This window comes from Neolamprologus brichardi, chromosome 19 (assembly GCF_056152115.1).
Source record: "Neolamprologus brichardi isolate AB-2024 chromosome 19, ASM5615211v1, whole genome shotgun sequence".
Taxonomy (NCBI): Eukaryota; Metazoa; Chordata; class Actinopteri; order Cichliformes; family Cichlidae; genus Neolamprologus; species Neolamprologus brichardi.
In genome coordinates this window covers 8,107,006-8,128,726 of record NC_142122.1, presented here as the reverse complement: position 1 = coordinate 8,128,726, position 21,721 = coordinate 8,107,006, and the positions used below count along the sequence as shown (strand labels likewise).

Sequence of the window (21,721 nt, the reverse complement as noted above, 5' to 3'; positions counted from 1 at the left end):
TTGAGGTTAAAAAAAAAAAAGAGCTGTAATCATATTTTGCAAAGGCTGCAGAGACTGAGGCAGGTTTGTGCGTTCTTCAAAGGGGCTGTAGATATCAAACATATTCCTTCAGTGAAGTAAAGCCTGTGCCTCATTATCTCGAGATAACAAATTCGAGGTTTGCCAACACTCACGCTTGATTGCTTCACTGACGTTGTCCCAGTTCAAGCTGAAAGAAGGAGCAGAGACAAAGGGAGAGACGGCCATCGATCAAAGAGCAAACTCAATCACTCGTGAAGGCTGAAAGTCGACATTTAAGGAGGTGTGATGGGGGACAAAAGAAACAAAGATGTGCTTTTATTACATTTTATGCGTATATTGAGACAATTAAATGGGAATGACTGCGTCAATGACACAGTTATGCCTGCAATCATGCACAATTCTTGCACTGTCCAAAGCAATACTGGCATCAGTGTGAGGCTGCACTGTGACACTTCCGAACGTCCGCATGTTAGCGTGCCCACAATGACAATCATACGTGCTGACATTTAGCACGTACTAACAGCATCTGTTAATTCTACTAAGCACACAATTTGTTGGTTGTTTGGTCATAATCCAAAATAATAATAGAATTTATTTTTAAATGTAACAATAGGATCAATAATTTTATTGTTATTTATCTTTCACAGCAGTTCACCCCGTAACCTGATAGTGGCACTACTGAATAAGTCAGGCGATCACTAAAGATGTCTGGGGGTCATACTCTGAAAAACATGATAAAGGCACTTTTGGCTGTCCCTTACTTTCCAATGATGTGGATTTGGGAAAAGACTCTTCCACTCAGCTGGGCTTTAGACCAGCACTAGATGTAAACTACCTGGGAAACTCCAATAATGTGTCCTCCCAGCCTCAAACCTGTGGTGTGTACAAATGTGTTAACCACTACACTTGTGTACTCCTAAATCCGTTATTTGTATGTTTACAAGTGTTTTGTAATCCATTTGTGATCCATAGGCATTTTGTTATATTTAAAGAAAAAATATGCAAATTGAGCCTTTTGAATAATGTCTCATAATCTTTGTCCTTATAAACCAATGTTACTTAAGTGGGTCACTTTCACATGTATTCTTGAAATCCTCTGTTTTTACCCATTTGCAGATCATTTTCTTGCTTGTTCTTTCTATAATTGCTGTCATATACTGCAAAAACAGGTAAATGTTATTAACTAGAAAGTGTCACGGACCCGGCTCTGGGGCAGTGGGGACTAGGATTATCATTATTATTATTATTATTATTGTTATTGTTATTGTTATTGTTATTTGGTGTGTTGTCTGCACTGCGCCTGTGCACATCTGTATGTAGGCAGGTGGCTGTGTTGCCTTTCTTCCATGGCCAAGTTACAGGCACCTTCAGCCCTGGGGGCGTGGCCTGACTTGAGGCCTGGCCACACCCGAAGTCCTTGCCGCACACCTGCTCCTCATCTGGGCTCGTCGGTGGAGCTATTTAGAAGAGTGATGGAGCTTCCACCGACGCTGGATTATTGCGTTTGACTTTACGTCAGTCTTCCAGCATAGTCAAGTGTTAGTGTATGCCTGCATGGATACAGTGTGTAACGGCTGCCTCTATTGTTTTCCCCTCAGGAGGAGTGTGGGACGAGAAGGAGCAGTGAGCACGGGGAGTGCAGGGACACTGGGGCAGAGAGCACTACACGGGGACTTTTAGGAAGAAGACACTACACGGGAGTCTGGGAAACTGGGGATTTATTGTTGTTTACTTCACCACCTTGTAAATAAACACTGTTGGACTGAAGAGTCCGGCGTTTGGGTCCTATTTCCCTATCTCCCCACGGTCTGCCAGCCAGACTGTGACAGAAAGCCAGTTTTGTTTTCTATTTCATGAGTAAAGATTTTTCTATTAATGTAGATTAAGCTGTGATCCCACTGGCCCTGATAACGACTGGACAGAGCCCTATGCTGTGCACTGTATAAATCAAGTATTGAGACATACTATGGTTGTTTGGATTTAACAAGTCTAAGCTGAAATCACCTCAAACAAGCATGACCGTTTGGTTTGATTTAGGTTTTAAATCATTTGAAATCAAACATCAGTGAGAAACCCCGGGATGTGATCATTGAACATGTTAGGGTTCATCCTCTGGAGAACACGAATATCTTGAAAAAGCTTCACAGAAATCCTTCCACTGGTTTTTGAGATTTTTTCATCCTGGATTGACAGACGCTGCCACCCTGACATACACACCATTTCTAAAACAGAACAGCAAAAATGGATCCTTCCTCGGTGTAACCTGAAACGCATGACGCTATGAAACACTAAATGAGACTGACATGGAAGTTCAAAGTTGTAGTAACAGCCTCCTCGAATAAATAATGCATTACTTTCTATCGAAAAAGGCTTTGGATGCATATTAACTAGCTTCCCAACTGACCAGCAACAGCCAATAGTTGCAATGTAAATTTGTGAACTTAGAAGACAGTATTGAGCAGGCTAACCTTCCCTGCACCCTGCAGTAAAAAAGCCCCACAAAGTAATCAATAGCAGTCTCCCTCCCTATCTCCCAGTCTGTGTACACTGGACGTCAGGCTGATGGTGGTTTATGGCTTTTAGTACCTGCAGACACCAGAGCTGTTGAATGAAATCACAGTAAACCAGCGGGGAGAGGTTCATGCTCCCATAAAAGCATGGGAGAAAAGGTGCACTGAAACAAGAGCACACCTTTAACCATCAAGCTGGCCAGAAGAAGTTTTTGGACACAATGAGGATCAGATATAGTGCGCTATAAATAGCTTTAATATAAATTTCAATATATGGCTCTTGAAAAACAGCCGCTGTGTAATACTCACTGTTGACTGCTCTGTTGTTATATATCATCAGACTTTCATTATGACAACGCAAGCAGCGGGCTCCCGAGAAGTCTGACGGAGAGTGAAAATCCCCGGAAACTCCAAAGTCAGACGATGTTTCGTAATGAATTTGCTCGACTCTTCTTTACAATCTTATTTCAGTTCATTGAGGTTTGCAGGCATCTATTTGTGCACAGCTGTCTCCACAGCATTTCAGTCAGATTGAAGTCTGGACTCAAAACACCTTGAATTTTTTTATTTTTCAGTCATTCTGTTGTAGATTTGTGCTTGGGGTCATTGTCCTGTTGCATGACCCAGTTTTGGCCAAGCTGTAGCTGTCGGACAGATGGCCTCACATTACACTCTAGAACACGTTGGTATACAGAAGAGTTCATCGTCGACTCAATGACTGCGAGGTTCCCAGATTCTCTGGCTGCAAAACAAGCCCAAATCATCAACCCTCCACCACTGTGTTTGACAACTGGTATGAGGTGTTAGTGCTGCATTGGTTTTCTCAAAACATGATGTTGTGTGTTAGGGCCAAACATTACTTTGGTCTAGTCTGTCCAAGAGGACTTTGTTCCAGGTGTCATGTGGTTCAGAAGCAACTTTACAAACCTAAGCTGTGCTGCCATGTTTTTCTTGTTGGGGTTTTTTTGGGGTTTTTTTTAAAAGAGGCGATCCTTCAACACAATACATACTTCTTTAGTCTTTTTCTAATTATACTGTCATTAACTTTAACATTCAGAGTTGAACATGTAGAGTCTGAGATCCTGTTTTTATTGCAGTTTCTCTAAGCATCACACAGAAATAGCACACTATAACAGAGTGTTGCCTAATGAAGGGCCAGACAGACAGAAACGGCCCAATAATCAAATTTTCTCACATCTGCTATCTACCTCACGATATCCTCTGCCATGAAATTTGATGGTCGAGTGAGAAAACACTGACCTATTAGAGCTATATTCACAATGTTAAAAAAAAATCTATAATAAATGTGCTCCATTAAATATGCAGGACAGGAAGATTTGAATTCTATGTTTTACATCAGCTCAGAGTCTGAATGACCTAGAAACAATTAAAAGCACGACGGATACGAAAACCGATTTATCTCCAGGGAGATGTGTCTGCTTTGTAAGGAAGAGTGTCTGGGGAAAAAAAAATGTGTATGTATAAAAGGATAAAGTATATAGGTTCTGAGTTGGCTTTGAGGTACAGAACAGCAGACAAACATGAAGCAGGCAGCCCAAAGCAAAGTCTCTGTTTCATGTTTTGCAGCCAAAGTGCAGAGAAACTGATGCACTACAGAATAAAATGATCTGTGGCCTCTGGGAGCAGGAAAAAAAAACCCAAACCAGAATACAAATGAGAGCTTTGTTTGCAGCAACGTGCTGCACACACTCCTCTTATGATGCCAGCATTCTGGACACCCACTTTAATCATCTCTAGGCTGTCAAATCATGGTATTTACAGCATGTCTGAGGCCAGTGTCCATATCCAGGACTTTTCAAAACAAGATGATCTCGTGAAGTCATTTTAATCCACACGAAACTTTCAGCTGCCACACTACCGCTAAACATTTGCATATGCTGTGTAAGTCTGGCCTGTGGGCTTATCTCTGATATGAAAATTTCGATTTTGGTACACTGAGACAACATATATTGCACAAGATTGTTGTCAGAGTCTCTGCTAGTCTAGAAGGACCAAGAAAAAGCAACTTGGCTGCTCACATTCAGCCACAGGAGCATTAGTGAGATCCATCACTGATGTCTGGCAGCAATGCCTGGCTCCCACTTGTCCAATTCCTCCCAAAGGTGTTGGATGTGTTTGAGGTCTGGAATCTATACAGGCTAGTTAACGTCTTGCACAACAGGAAAAAGATCTCTTTAAGTACTTGGCTTTGCAAAAACAGGAATGGCAATGCAGGAAAATTTTCAGTTTTTGCAAAATATGACTGAGAATGATTCACTCAATCATTTTTAAAAAGCCTCAAATCTTGCCAGAACTTTCATTTCACCATGCTGGGGTTAAAAATCCAATCTAAAGATGCATTAAACAAACAGCAGACACTTCAGATTCCACTGCAGCCAGTCTGAAGTGTCCAACATAATGATTTTCATACCAGTCGAGAGTTTGGGAGCTCTTTCGCCTGTGTAATTATGGAGCAAATTAACTGTGCAGTCACAACAGAGAACGTACATTTGCTGTACTCACCATGTTCTTCAGCTGAAGGGGGGTTTCGTGCAGATCTCATATTGTTGCTCTGACAGGTTTCTGCATTATAGGGGAACTGAAAATGGACGAGCAGGGCGCTCTGTGTAATTATATGAATGTTTTTTGACTGAAGTGGCTGAAAGGGTCACACTGTGGCCACCTGGACCTCTGACTGTTTTAGTCAAATGGCCCATGAGAGTGTATGAACTGCACGTGAGTGTGCGTTTTGTGGCTAAAGTGGATGTTGAATGTAACGCAGTATGTTCAGAACGCCATTTGAAAATGGATACTCCAAATAAAATAACTTCAGGATATAAATGAGAACGAAAGACTGCTTCATTTACAGAAAAACATCCAGCAAACATCAAAAAGAATTCATCTTATCAAAGCACAGAATGCACAAATTTAGCTCCTCCCTGCAGTAGCTAATAGCAGATGCACAACAGATCTCATGAATTCAGATGGTCAAATGTTCCAGCCAACATTTTCAAAGCATGCTTCACCCTTCTTCTCACCCTCTTATAAGGTCCTGTATTTTTTGAAGAAGAATCAAAAGCTGCAGAGTATTTTGTAGTAAACTAAAAATAGATATTTCAGAGTTGGCCGATAGTATATAAAAAAAAGTGCTTTAAAAATCACACACAAGGAATAAAAGTATAACATATAACAACTTAAACGAAAGACTATCTGTATAAACATGTTTCAGCTGCTTTTTAACAGACTCAGTGGAGTCTGTACAACATAAAGGCTGCCCGAAAAGCCCGATCCTCGCCAGGAAAGCAGCAACCTTTGAGCCAATGACGCAAGAGCTCAGGAAGAAGAACGAGGCTTCAGCGGGTCAGAAACATACTGGGAGGCTCGACCATGTAGGGCTCTAAAAGTTAAAACTAACATTTTAAAATGAATTCTAATAATTAACTGTTAACAAACGAAGAATAGCCAAAATATGTGAAGTAAAAAGCCTGTTAAAGGAGTTTGAATGAGAAAAGGTAAAAGCATGAGCAAGTTCATTTTCAAACCTCTGCTAAGTGCTATTATCTCAAGCTCAGTGCAGCTGTAGTTTTCTGTAACGCTTATGACAGTTTGTGTTTCATCTAAATGTAGAGAAATTTTAAATGACAGAGGAAAACTGAAGCCCATTGGGATCCAGTACTTTTTCTGGATATAAGTAGTCATCAAAATAAACAACTAGTGGTGCAAACTGTGCAGTGGATCACTGGAGAAGGTTAGGATGCATCAAAATGTGCAAATCATTAAAAACAAATTACCTTAAAATCTGATTTTATATTATTTGACAGCAGTTCTCATTCCTGCAGCCAATTATTTAGCAAGTTTTACAACTTTTTTGCAATATAGTCACTTTTTTCTTCAATTTTCGGATTTTCCGAGACCGGAAAGCTGTGAGTAAGACCTGCGGTAAATGGCCTCGGGGTGGATTTGAACCTTATGGCATATGTGTCATCTGCTGTACCCGGTGAGCTAAACAGTCATCTCCGTTTCATTTTTATAGGTCACCCTCCGCACCATTTTTTGGACAATCATCTCTACATTTGTGACCTGCTTCAGCTTCACGGAGGCTCAGCTGCCTTTTGTCAGAGTGCAATATTTCCTTTATGGGGTCACACATCACACGGTAACCCATTTCAGCCTGTCTGAGCTGTAAGAGAAGCTTTTAATGTCGTCTGTCTGCTCAAACAAAAACGGATTAAAGAGGTGAAGCGCTATTTAACAGTCAGGTCAGAGACTAAAAATCCTCTCCTTCTGGACTAAACAAAGCTTTTTTTAAAAAAAATATCATAGCAGACTTGATGAATAATTTGAATCACTGATCTCCGTTGTTAAAATTCCCGCAACTTCATTGACCATCCGTACTGGAGCAGATTAACAGGACTGCGCTGTCGAAGCTTGCTCAGCGTCCAGGAGGTCAAAAAGGTTATGTTCACAGGCTTGTCAAACTACGCTTGACTTTTGACTGGCAGTGATAATGGACGTTCATTTCTACAGTTATCCAGGGACACATGAGAGGTTTTAGCTGCTTGTGCCAACCTCAGGATTTTCACCGTGTCCATCTGTCCAGCCATCAGGGAGGAGCTCGGTGGAAACACGAACGAGGTCATATGACTCAACCACCCAGGAGTGAGATGCCAGATGTGGCATAGCAGCTTTCCTAATTACTACAATATGTAAAACCTTCTAAGCGGTCCTCACGGCTGCAAGTTTTCCAGAGAAACCTGACCTACATTTCTCCCGCATGCTCTAAATTCAGGAAAAAAAAGTTATTTAAGCCTCTGTGAAGGGAGAACCGAAATAGCAACTGCTTCTCACGCCGGGTGCTGCAGGAGCCACGCTTACAATACAGCCTACAAGGTCCTCCTGCAAAACCGCAAAAATGAAAGGGCGCGCTCATGAGAGACCGCACAAAAATGCAGGGCAGGAAGGCACGAGGCACATATGACATTAATGATCAACAAACAACGTCAGATTTACCTGCTGCCAAAAGGAAACGCGACACAAACACTGCTGCTAAGGAAATCAGTGATTAATGTATTACGAGGATTTCCCTGGAAGCCACTGTTTGGACACACAAATCAAAAACCACACAGCTACACTGGAAATAAGGTCGCAGTGAGAAACAATAAGTCCATTCAGCACAGAAATTCACTTTTCCGCAGGCTAAAAAAAACCCCCCAAAACAAAAAACACTCGCGTGAAAACGAGAGAACAAATCAAGACGCCGAAGTAAATCAAAGCGAGGCGCTCGATGAATACTAATGCCGCAAAAAAGCCAAAGTGTAAATATAAAACTTCTTCAGACAGCCAGTTGAGGTTACATCACTAGCGAGGCAGAAAATTTACTTTAAGCCTGAGACATCGATTCTTGTTGTTAATTTTCTGTACATTTTTGTGACAGTAATGATTAAATCTGCAAATCTGTTGTCTCGTTAACCAAACTTTATCACCCTCATTAGAGGAAATAGACTCATCAATATTTTTCCTCTGGGCTACAAAGACATCTTGAATCAGAGCGGGACGATCTCAAATCTCATCTACATCTAGCACAAAGTTTTGACACGTCTCTCTCTATTTTCAGCCTGTTAACCTCTTTTTTTTATTCCTGCATTACACATAAAAAAATAATACTGGAACATGGGATAAAGTAAACAGGCCCCAGGATGGCCTGTGTAATCACGGAGCTATTTCAATAATTTGAGCCACATTTGGAAATAAGGTCACCTCCAGCAATCACAGAAAATCCAGTTTTACACAGTGATGTTCTCTAGAAATGGAACTCATCTATTAGCAGAATTGAGATTTAAATGGGATTTGTGGATTTGGGCGCGGAAAACGAAGCGGGCACTATTGTAACAGAATGGAGCATTATCACAGTTACATAACAGGGTATGAAAGTAATGAGCGCTGTGCAACAATGTTACCTTTTCAACAGAATTAATCAACTCAATGCCTGCGAACAAGCGTCTTATAGTCTTAAAAACTATGCAAAGCCTAATGAAGACAAGGAGAAACTCTGCAAAAGCAAACGAAGCTACAGGAAACTGTTAGTTTAACCAAAGTACAAGAGCTTTAGTATTGTGAGCCACCCCAATTCTATACATTTTGTTGGGAAAATGGGAAATGGGTGCTTCCCAAGCCCTTTAAAATCTCTTCTTTGGAAGTCGCTGTCTTTTGTTCTATTCACTGTCAAGATGATCCCACACTGACTCAGTAATGTTGAAGTTCGGACTCTATCACTCTTGTGATAATTATCAAGCTGAAAAATGAAGCTGTTGCCAATCAGACACTTCTCCGATGGTATTGCACGGTGGATCAAAATCTAATGGTATCTTTCTGCATTTATAATTTCATGAATTTTGACACAACTGGCTGAAATGTAGCCCGAAACTATGAGATAGCATCCACTGTATTTTGCAGATTACTGATGTTGAGTCCAGTTCTTGCGTAATTTGGCATACTTCAGCCTTTCACCTCGTTTCCCTTCAGAAACTGGCTCATATGTTGTAAACAACTTTTTTTTAGGCCTGTCACTTCTTCTTTTGTTCTCCACTGGTCCAGTTTCCTTAAAAATTTTAGGACAAACAATGAAGAAAGATTTCAAGTTTTCCTCTATTAACTCTTTGAGAATCTTTTTTTTGTGTGCAAAAATACTTTCTGTGATATGTTTCATAGATTCAGTAACAAAGCACCAGAAGATATATTTAAAACTGCTAACTTTGTCTCGTATGTGTAAAAACAACACCGGTTCATCTGTTGAGTCAGATGCATTTTTTAAGCTTGACTCATAGGTCAGTGTTAAGTGGTTCAACAGCAAACAAAAACATTCCTCTGAAAATGGTCAGGTACAATGATCGGACTGAAAATGGGTGAAAAAGCAGCCAGACTCTGAAAGACCTTCAGAATACCTGCAGAACTATTGCTCAAGACCACCTTAAAAATGACAAGAAAGTCTGGCTCCTTGCAAGAAAATATAAAGTACTGTAAAAGTTCAAGAAGTTAAAAAAATGTATTTAGTCCACACTTACAGGAGAAAAGCCTCGTGTTACTCAAGATCAAGCACACACAACTTCAACCACAACACACTAGTTCCCAAAGGGGATATTGAACACACAGTCCACTACTTTAACAAACACTACTTCTAATCGCTTCTCACTTCCTTTCACAACATTAACCACATGTTGCAGGGCGATATTTTCCCACCAGCAACAAGCTCCTCCTCCATCCTATCTAGGTTATCACTGCGGTGGGTGTTGCAGACACCATCACAGGATATCAGAAATGAATGATGAGGGCGCTCACCTCACCGTCACCTACTCTGAAAAGAAAGCTTTTGCTACTTTTAGTTTTTAGTTGATCTGTAGTTGAATATAACCTTCAAATACCCAAATGACCATTCTGTTATTAATACAGTGTTTCACCATTTTCGTACTTTCTTTTGGCCCCTTTTTATCTCGTTACGGAAACGTCAGATACGTTCTTTGTAAATACCAGCTATTGCTTAATTATTACCTATTACTATTGCCCCATTTTAACATATAATAACCAAACTAAATGTCAAGTGATGCCAGAAACATTTAGAGGAAACACAAAACTTCAAAGAGAATTTTATATATAGCAGGACGTGCTGTCGGATAAGCAAAAGATCAGTCGTTCAAATGATAAAAATGCCACGTTCAGATACATTTATCAGTCTGTGCGGAAATCAGTAGTAGACGTAACATTTCCTGAGCCAGTTTTGCTGATATTGTCTTATAAAGACATTTTTATTATCTGTTGGGTTCATCTGGACACCGTTTAGTCTTTAGACATCTTATTTAGACTAAAAGACCAACGCTGTGTCCCTGGACTGAACATTTCAAGAACATAGATGGCGGCGATGGTTGGTTTACATTTGTTTCATTGGGGCTCACATTTTCTTGCAAGAAGAATTGTAGAAGAAATGTAATTTTCCATATCTCAGGGGGCACATGTTCTGTTCCACAGTTAGCATGAAATTCATTTGTGGTGCATATGTTAATGCGACATCAGTGCTGCGGGTGCATGCAGCATATTATAGCAGTTTTTTTCTCCTGAGCTGTCTTTCATTTTTGAGCTACCCTACCAACCTGGATTACATTGGGCCATTTACAGTAATTTGATGTTTATGTCTGCATTTTATCATCTTTCTTTTGCAGGCCTTGACATTTAACTTAAGTCTGCCACAGGCTTGTTCTTCCACCATCTAGATTCAATGTAAACAATCCCATATTGTGCAAACAGAACCTATACAGGCTGCCATGCAGCATTTTTTTCATGCTCGTAATCTCATTCTGCAGGAAAGCAAAACAGATATTATCAACGCAGGTTCATAGAAATCTAATATTGTCTGGGGAAATAAAAGAGGAGCACAAAAAGCAGGCAGTCAAGCATGGAGCTGGGCGCTGAGGCATGAGTGTAGTCAGCTGTAGGCAAAATTGATCGGCCTGCAGAGTCACAAAGCATCTCAAATGTGTGTTTGGAGGGTGTGTGTGTGTGTTGCAGTGAGGAGACAACTGCCCTTTCCTGTCCTGCCCTGTCTGTCCTACAGGATGCTCCGCATCAGCAAGATTCAGGGGGGATCTCTTACATAAGACCTTCTAAGTTAACATTCAAAGAGCATGGTAGGAGAATGACTCTACAAAGGTGTCTGTTTAAAGTGTGGAAATCATCAGAGCATTTGGGGCTCTGTGTATGGCAGTGTCAGTCCACTGGCGCTCCACATCTTTGCTTTTAAGATCCTTTAGCAGTAGAATCTGCTGCACATCAGTATTGCTGCACTTCTGTCTTCTTTGTTCCCTCAGGGCAGCTTCTCGAGTTTCTCCTCAAACACAGCTCCTCTTTTTAGGCCAGCCAGTCAGCTACTAGCACAAGCTTTCCCAAACCTGCTCCCAAGCTTCCCATAACACTGCAATAAATACAGTTTCTAATTCCTGCCTCCTTTTCTGTGCCTGTGTGCCTGGCATAAACATAATCAACCAACTGCCAAGAAAGTTAGTTCATGGTTTGCACAGGCCTGCCTGGTACCCATCTGCAGCTACAGGAAGATTGTGTATTCCACAAACAGTTTGCCAGGAGGCTGCCTGCTGGTGCTAGGTAAAGAGGTATGCGATGCTGCGCTGCTGAGCAGCACCTGGTGATTGCTTTCATCACTAATAGACATTTTAAAAGTTGTAAGGTTTAAAATGTTGATTTCTACAGTGAGGTACAGTAAGACTTTTATTTTGAAGGTGAACTTATGTCAAGTCTGTCAATTGTGTTGTTTAACTGCGGTTCTGTGGTTCAGTTAGCAAATATTTGCAAGCAAGTCGACATCTCCTGTGAAAAGTATGGGTGACAGCAGCAATCTGCAAGTGACCATCGCAACCCAGAGATGATTCGTAGTGTAAAACCCTTTATGTGACTAATTTGTATCCAGTGACATCCAGTGATCTCCATACTTTCCCTAGCAATGGGTCTCTGGGGCTGCGTGACTGAGACCTAATCTACAACCACCACTAGGGTGAGATTTTGCTATTTTTTCTTTTAATGAAATGTCTCAATGACTGTTCACACCTTTCCCATGAAATTGGTTCATTCATGGTCCCAAGAGGATATATGAATGTATATACATTTTCTGAACATCTGGCATTTTATATATCACCACAAGAAACTTAAACCCTCTGACTTAACCAATAAAAAATGGCAACACTTGCAGGAAAGAAGGAACAAATGCTCTCCCAGATGATGAAACCTACTTTTTGTTGAAATGTTTTGAAGTTGTCATAATAAAAAAAAAATTCCAGTTGTTACCCTCAGAATAAAAACCATTTGCTAACCTCTGCTATTGATTTTATCACTCTTGCATGCAAAGCTAGGATGGTAAACACTATACTTGCTGGAGATCCGCACGCAAGCATTGTTATTCTAGGCACGTTATCATTTAGCTCAAAAAACTTCCTAAGCACAGCTTCACAGGGCTTCTGGCATAGTTGTAGCTTCTTAGCCTTGTTAAAACTCACAAACATTGGTACAGAACAGGCACCGAGTGCAGGACAACAAGAACAACAAAGGGAACATAAAACAATGAGAGGCTTTAACTACCCCTCATTCATCCTACTCTAAATTCCCGCAGTGTGACCATCCCAGGCAGCCAGGGGACAAAAGAGCAAGTGTCTCGCTGCTGCTCAAAGCGACATCTCAGCAGTCTCGCCTCCAACAGGCCCAAATATGACTGCCTACTGGCTCCAGCTGCCATTCGAGGGCCCGTTCAATCCCTGCTCTGTCTCTGAGATTGGCCCCGTCTCTTGTAGCACTTAGCCACACGCCTGTGGGCTGATGTGCAGAAATGCAGCTGATGCCCACTTCAAAAATACCAAAATGAAACACAGCTCCTTGCCCTTGGTTCTTAAGAGCAGAGGTAGCATCAGCAGCTGATTGATTTTACATACAAGATAGGGGTCTTAAGAGGCTCTTAGAAGACACAAGCATCTTTAGGAACAAGTGTGCAATTATAGCACAGCGTTCAGATGCCCTGAGCGATGAAACAGCGCATTTGGTGCTCATTCAAATGCCTCTCACGATGAGGTGACAGGACTTACCACCACATTTCACATTCAGAGTTGGGATCACTTAAGAAGGATGCTGAGAATATAAGAGGAGCCTTCATTGTACCCATCATGTTCTTTGTTTCCTTTCTTAGCATTATTAGTAAGCACGGATCAGAGCCTCATAAACACTTAGTGCTACCTTATAAAAAACTGCAGCCACTTTTAGAGCTCACATCTGGATTTTCACAACCCACCAACCTCTACGTTATGTGTTTAAGGCCCCCTCCCTCTCCTGAGGTAGGTGATTATGAAGTATCTCAGTGTGGAGAGGCACGTGTCCTGAAGTGACTCTAGGAAACGTGAGATCAGTGCCGAGGCAGCACTTCTATAAGCCTCCCAGGCTAATAGCCTTTGGGCTTCAGAGACCTCCGAGCCACTGCGAGCAGTATTTGTGGAAGGATGAGGAAGGTACAGAACAAGATGATAAAAATCAGGAGAAGAGCACATATGCTAGTTCAAATTAAAAATGCTGCTTGGTCCCATGTTACAAACAGTAGCTTGGCTGATTTTTAAAAATGTAATGAACCCATGTGAGGTAAAGGGATGCCAGGATCTGATTAGCACTGTATACAAGTTTACTAATTTAAAGCCTCATTCTGGCAACAGAACAGTATAATGAGTACAGCTCCGTGGAACCATGTTACTGACTCTCTTCACACCAAACCCGATTTCCCCATAAAAAATTAAACTCTGGCTCCTGAGGACTAAAAAGGAGATGTGTTTAAAATTTTAAAAAATCACTTATCATGCTAAGTACTCTTCCCTTCATACTACCTCTGTCTCACATAGAGAATCCACTAACTTGTAATGGTCGCTGCTGACAAGAACTGCACTGTTTTTCTTATTACAATGCATAAGCTGAAGGCTTGCTTGTACAACTGCAAAAATTAGGATGACAGATGGCAGTTGATAAAACTTAACATGCATTCAGTTTGTACTGAGAGCTCACATTTTTGAGAAGGGAAGCAAATATGATAGCAATTAGATTTCAGTCGTTTACCATAGACTGTATGTAAAAGATGTACACAGCTACCAGCATCCACTAGTTTGCAGAGTTGCTCTTAACATTTTAGCTATCGACAAAAATATATCTCAATTTTTGTCAAAAACCGGCAGATACTAAGGTAAAGACCCTACAGCATTAGAGAAAAAAAACCCTGTAAATTTGATGATTCTCTAATAAGAGCTCTTTGAGAAGGTGGGAAGGAAAAACTCCCTTCTAAACAGGAAAAGACCTCTGGGAGGGCTCGGGGAGGGGCAGCCACCTGATTGGGAGTGGAAAATAGAAGATACAATTTACTATAGCTGCAGCATTCTGGATCAACTAAAAGCTTGTAAGGGAATTTTTAGAACAACCTGATAATAATGAATTAAATAGCCATACTAGAAGCAATTAATACATTAGCTAGAATCAAATAAAAGCAAGCAATCTTAAATAGTTGTTTAATGTGCATGGTGAAGGATATATCCTGATTAGAAATGACTGAAAGTTCCTCACAGTGCTGCTGGAAGCCAAGGCCTATCTACAGCAAGTATCTGGTTAGACATAATGTTGCAAAGATTTTTAGTTGTGTCTATAGTAGGAAATTGGCAGTCATCAGAGGCTTTATAGCTTTAACTGAACTCATTTATTTTTGTCTTTCAACCTCATAGATAAATATAATTGGGTATCATCTGCATAGCAGTGAATGATGAACTCTAGACCCTGACTGATTTGTCAAACAGTTTTTTGTGCAGAGGAGTTTTTTTTGTTTCCTGTTCTCGTGCTGTCCTACCATGGAAGCACAGCATGAGGGGAGGTCTCTTTTTTTCCTCTTGTACCTTCCTGTTGTGTGGACATTTCGGTGTTTTTCTGTAACGCTACCTATCTCCGACTTGTAACCCCATGTAATGTTTGTGTCTTGTGTGTAAGGTCGGGGGGGGGGGGGGGGGGGGGGGGGGGGGTCTCCATTTCGCAGCAGGGCAACCTGTATGTGACAAATAAAGGCTTTCATTCATTCATTCATTCAAACATAAGGTGCCCATGCCCTAAAGCATACAATTTACAAAATGAGCATTAACACATTTCATGATCTGAAGCTACGGCTGAAGATGATTACATTTAATGCGAATGTATTTACTGGCCTTTTCTTAATCAGACTTCTTTTTGTAAGCGAAAAAAAAAAGACCTCCTACTGACCATTAGGGGAAAGAAACGCAGGTTTAAAGGTCTTCTGCATTTTCCAGTCCATCTTTTATATACAGTCTATGTGTTGGAATAATAGAAATAACCAAGTTCATTTTTCACACTATTTATCCAAAGCTAAAATTTTAATTATCATAACCATGAATTATACTACATGAAAAGAAAAAAACTGAAAGAAGAGCCTCTCCATTGTTTCAGGAAAAAACAACTTAATACTAAAAGAAGTAGATAGTAGTGCAGGCAGTGAGGCGTTCAGTTTATTTAGTTCCCGTGTGAGACTGACAGAGGAAGACAGTTGATTTGACACCTGGTTAACAAGCTGAGTTCCTCCTGTCTAAACTCTGACAGACAGCAGTCAATAGAGAGCTACAGCCTTTAAAGGTCTTGAATTCACTTCACACTAGCAGGCGAGTTGCTGCAGTGTCTGAGCCCACGAACACATTAAGCGAAGTAAATCCACTCTGTAAAGCCGCTTCATACGACAGCCCACGCTGCTCTTGTTGCTGACAGACGTGCAGGGTCAGTGCAGATTGAACCCGGGACTTTTTAGTTACAGGAACCTTTTTATCCACTTGTCCACTCAGCTGAATAACATCTCGACTATGCTATTCCTGGAAATGAATTAGTTTTATTTCAGCTAAAAGCCATGCAATTTAATGCCCACTGAAGGTATTAACTTAAGAGGATAGATCGAGGCTGTAGAGAGAGAGTTTTAAAAAAAGTAAATAAACACACAAACATACTCCTCCATATTCTGTATCAGTTGCAGCGTTTTCCCTCTTCTCTGCAGGCTGACAGATGCTGACCGAAGTCTGACAGCAGGATTTTGTCTGTGTTGCATCCAAGTGCTGAATAGTTACCGTATTTTAATCTGATATACGACCATTAAAAAAAAGATTTATTTTCTGACCTCCTCTAATGAGGTTTTGGCTCTGATTTTATGGTTGAAAAAATGCAACTTTATTTGATTATACGCCTGTAAGCATAGATTTATTTACAGTTATACTCGTACTGAAATGCCTCATATCTGTTTTTAATTCAAAAACACATCTAACCACATTACATGCTTGTGCTGATAGTTACAACATTAAACATCGGAAGAGATCAGGTTTAAAGGATAGTTTGTAGAACTGCTGACCAAGGTTTTATACCAAGGCTGTGGCTTAATTCAATGCCACTTCATAATCAGACCGACTATTTTGTGCGATAACCCAGCGTTTGAGCTCAAGGTCTGACACTCAGAATTATTATTCTCAAACTGAACATTTGCATTAGGCTTTCAAACATAGAGTTATAGCAAAACGAAAGTAAACCCTCTTTCAATTATAAGGTTTTATGCATAACGCCACAGTGAACAATCAACTGCTCCTTAGCTGGTCTTAAAATTAGGTAAATACAAGCTGAGATGAATGACAACACGTGACATATTACACTGTGTCTATTGAAACAGCATCTGAAAAAATAAAAAAAATAAGTACACCCCATGATTCAGTAGCTTGTTGACTCACTTTTAGCAGCAGCAACTTCAAGTAATCAGTTTCCTGTCTGACTTTATCAATCTCTCTAATCATTGTGGGGGATTTCTGCCCACTATTTTTATGTCATTTCAGTTCATTGAGGTTTGTGGGCATTTGTTTATGAACAGCTTTTGTAACGGCCCATCAAAACAATTCAGTCATTCTGTTGCAGATTTGCAGCTGTGCTTGGGATCGTTGTCCTGTTGCATGAAGTTTTACCCAAGCTTTAGCTGTTGGACAGATGGACTCACATTTGACTCCAGTATACTTTAATATACATCTGAGTTCATGGTTGATTCAATGACTGTAAGGTCCCAAAGTCCTCTGGGAGCAAAACAAGCCCAAATCATCAACCCTCCACCACCGTGCTTGGTGTGGTGTGCTTCTGCTGATGTTTCCCTTCTCTTTTCACTATAACCAGTCATAACTACTTTGGCCTAATTTGTCTTTTGGACTGTGATGGCATGCCACACATGGTAAGCTCCACACCTCACCACCCGTTGATTCACTTTAGTTTAATTTACAGTCACTACTTTAAAATAGTCTAGTCTATTGTTCAATATTGTTTCTTTATTAAATGTATTTATTTTTCCATCACACCTTCCAATGTTTATATGGCGTGCACACATATTAACCTTGCAAGGTCAAAGTTCTGTTTTATGTTATATTAATACATCTTTCTTTGTTTGAGTTACCTGGGAGTTGGCTTCGCCTCCTGTCTGGCAAAAGGTGTGGCAAAGGGCTGGTAGACCTGAAGTACCACTGACAGCCTAATTGGATTGCACCACATGCTTCATTGTCTGGGGGGTGTTTCATGTTTGTTTAATTGTTTTGTATTAGTTGCTTATATGGCAGCCATTTTGTTTTCCCCCGTGTGTGTCATTTGGTTTAGCTAAACCGGTATTTAAGTTCCCCCTGTGTCATTTCAGCAGGTCAGTTTATCTTATGTTTGTTTGAGGTTTTGTTAATTATTATCTTGAGTTTAGTCTATTGAGTTGACCTCTTTTATTGGTCTGCCTATTTAAGTTTTGGCTTTGTTAAATATATTTTCATATTTTTTGGGTCAATAAAACCCCCTTTTTTGAATTAAACACCTGTGTCCTTTATGCTTTACTGCTTGGTCCCTGACATGGACACTGCTGCCAAAGTCTTGTGGTTTGTTCTTTTTAGAAATGCTTTCTCCTGGAAATTTGTACCATTAATAACTTTAACATTTAAAATGGTAACTAAGGTTTCTTTTTTGTTGGGGTGAATTTGCTGCGATGCCCATCCAAACGTCTTGTTTTCCACTTGTGAATAATCTTTCTCATTGTAGAATGATGGACTTCAAATCGTTTGGAAATGGCCTTTTAAACAACTTCCTGTCCATCAGTCTGTCCACCCAGATTGATGGACAGGAAGGATTGGTTCAATGGTGATGTAATTCACCCTTTAAACCACACCTGAATGCTCCAGACCACCAAAACTTTAGCTTTTATAAAGGAGCTCACGTTTACTGATGATCAGTTACTCAAGTGCATGAGTCAAGCTGATAAATAAAAGCATGATGGGTCATGCGTTTCTATTCACCTGATGTTGTATTTAGCAAATATTAAGACCTGTTAAGGGCCAGAATATTTTTGTTATGTCCTGATATGTTAGACATTAAACCTGTACTTTCTTTTTACCATGACTATATATGGAAAAGCCTAACAGACAAATATATTCAGAGGAGGAGCCTTAATTATATACCCATGTTCATTTGAATAATGAATGAACCGTTTACGCTACTGTAATTAACTCCAGCATCAGAAAAGTGAAAATTTGCTGGGGTTTTTTCTCCCTTTTAAATCACCGTATAATTAGACATTGTTGGGTTTTAGGAGCGCAGTCCAGTAAAACCACAGTGACACTCCAGCTGAGAACAACTACACAAACACTGCTCTGTTCTGTTTGCAACCTGAGGGCAAGGCATAAGTTTGAAGGAACCAAACACACCTACACAGAGCTTTTTTTGTTTTGAGTATTGAAAAACAAATATCGCAACAAAGGAAAATTAAAATTGCTTGATGCTTTTTCAGCAGCTGCACACACAAATTTAAAGAGAAGTTACAGAAATTACTGAATGAATTACATTGTGGGAGATATGAGGCAGTAAACTAAAAACAATGCCAAAGCCTCCAGAGACTTTGAGATATTATTGTCTGTGAAGGTATTAAACTATATTTTCTGGCAGAAGACAATCGAGAGTGAAAATTGCTGTGAGCTGCTCTCCTATCATGGGTGAAATGTTACCAGTGCTGAGATGAGGAACACTAGAAATCATAGAAATGCACCCAAATCGGGGCAACCTTGGAATGCACACTGCATTTAAGTCTCCTCGAGGATGAAGGGGGGGGGCTCACAAGAACCCAATGAACCCACTGGGTCTCCAAGATGCATGAAGCGAGGCACAGTGATCTGGCACGGGGCTGGTTACCTTTCATTCTTCTGCAGAACACACACCTTCACGGTGGGATGTAACCCTGCACTGAACGTGTTTGTTTTTGTAGCCTACCAACAAGGCACATTTTACCCTCCCTTTGCAATATTTACATTCAAACAGTGCTGCAGATGGATGGAGGATCCCGGTGCAGGGCCTGCCTGCATGGGCATCCACTTGGCATGATGATACAGCTAGCTGGTGCAAGCGTAACGTTAGCCAACTGACAACTGACAGCTTGCGCGTCTGGCACGGTGCAAGCGTCGCATTTAAAGTTTAAAAGGACACCAAGATACGGCGCCAGCCGCGTTTTACCTCGGGATGCAGTTCGGGGACGATCCGTCTATCTCCCACGTTGCAAACAGGTTCATGGGAACCGGTCTGTTGAGAGCCCCGCTCCCGGGGAAACTCAGCCGGCCGCTTCTTTCCGCCATGGTCCAAGCTGCCGGTGGGACTATCCGACACCAAGCTGGGGGGGTTGGAAACAGCAGACCGGTGCAGGTCCTCTGTATACGCGTGTGTTTCCGTGAAAAAGAGCCGTTACGCACTCACGTTAATGCAGTGCAGACGGCGGAGGACGAGCTCATTTCTCCGGTGTGGTCCTCTGTGCCAGGGAGGGACTGCAGCGGAGCCACCGCTGAGCTTGTTGTGCCTACCACGCTGCTCTGAGTGTATGGAGGGCGATTCGTGCCGCCCTGTTGCTGGAGGGAGGGGAACATTTTACCCACTCACACACTTATTCACAGCATTCATTGCATTTTGTTTTTGTTTTTGCACCAGATAATAAAATTTGTCTTGTAAAGGAAAAGCATGTATGATATGACACATATGATGCCAGCTATATGATAAAACTGTGGTAAGAGAGCATGCACTTGTATAACATATATAACATAGCATATTAATGTAAATATTTAATCAACCAATCAGATGGGAGTAACTCAGTGCTTTTACCAGGGGGCCCTAGTTGCTGAGGTGGGGTGGAGTGAGTGGGAGAGACTACCTAAGGACAGACAGTGGCAGGAGTCCTCCAAAGCCTGTTTTTGTTTGCAGTTTTGCATTTCCATATTTAGAGATACAGATTTGAAATCCACCAGCCTGCTGGGCCTTTTCTCTGTGGAGTTGTATGTTAGGTTAACTAGATAAGTGGAAAAGGATGGATGGAAACACATGGTAAAATGGTTTAGTCCACCCCACAGTTGGACTCATCTTTGCAGTACAGTAAATTTATTTTATCAAGCTGAGTCCTGCAAATATGCACCATGAGTCATATCTTTCTCCAAAAAAACAAAATCAGTGTATCCATAAACAAAAGGAAATTAAATCTATCAGCAGCTGTTAAACCCAGTACACCAACTTCAGATAGAACACTATAACTAGCACAACCTTACATCATGAAACCCTCCAACTGATGTGAAACCATAAAAGCTCACATAGTGGCGTAGTGGCAGTTATTCCAGATAATCATTTCTACTGATTGCAGTTCAGCTGAAAGCTTAGCAACACTGACATCAAATAGCGTTAAGTTTTATTGTATGTTGGATCAGCTGTGAGATACACAAGGCATTTTGAGGAAGTTGGTGCGTTTCAGACTGATGAAACAGCATTTTGTAATACCACAGTGACACTGTTTATTTAAAAAGGAAAGTGTTAGGATGTTACTTATACAGCAAGAGATGTGTGTTATTTAGCTTTTTTCAGTTCTAATGACACATTTGGATGGTAGGGCCAGAATTAGACATAAACAAGATGAATACCTAATAAAGTAAGTGTTTATAACCATATAACAAAGATGGTCTTTGAAGGCAAAACGAGTGTCTGAGTATCATACTTCCTCTGAGAGACTCAAGGAGCTTTATTACTGCATAGATACTGCAGTAGTAAGAAAGCATACAGCTTTTAGTATCTCACTAAGATTAAGTCATCATATGCAAAACCTTTGTTTTATTTTTAGTTTTTAAAATATGGCACTAATTTCCTTCTATAAGTTTGGCACTTAAATTTGACTGCCTTTGCATTCATTGCGCTTCAGCAGGGCATTAATTATCCCTCATATATTTCTCTCCAGAACAAAACGTCACCGTAGGACTTCCTTCCCTGCAGTGGCAGGTAGAGTGATACCTGAGTGATACAACAATAACAACAACAGAGCTTTGCTGTGAGAGCAGCTGGGGGTGGAGCTACATTGAACTACAGATAGATAATCCTAGTCCAGTGGTTAAGAGTCTAGGTTCACCTGATAGATGAGATGCAATTGTGAGTTAAATTTAGAAAAGGTCTTTAGTGCAACTGCTGATAATTTCTACAACTTTCTTACAGTGATTAATGATTAATACGCTATGTTAAATTCCATTTCAACGGCTCGAGTGGCTTGATTACATCTTTCACTC

The 21,721-nt window shown here is 40.7% G+C and overlaps 1 protein-coding gene across 4 annotated transcripts in view; it reads right to left on the bottom strand.

Moving 5' to 3' along the window:
• The window catches only part of pacs2 (phosphofurin acidic cluster sorting protein 2), a 69,135-nt gene extending 49,152 nt beyond the window's left edge, over nucleotides 1-19,983 (bottom strand). For all 4 annotated transcript variants that reach the window (XM_087832983.1, XM_087832980.1, XM_087832982.1 and 1 more), the window contains exon 1: nucleotides 19,650-19,983. In XM_087832983.1, coding sequence (XP_087689109.1) covers nucleotides 19,650-19,768 — 119 coding nt within the window. In that variant the 5' untranslated portion in view covers nucleotides 19,769-19,983. The remainder of the gene's footprint in view (nucleotides 1-19,649) is intronic.
• Between the last annotated feature and the right edge of the window lie 1,738 nt (nucleotides 19,984-21,721).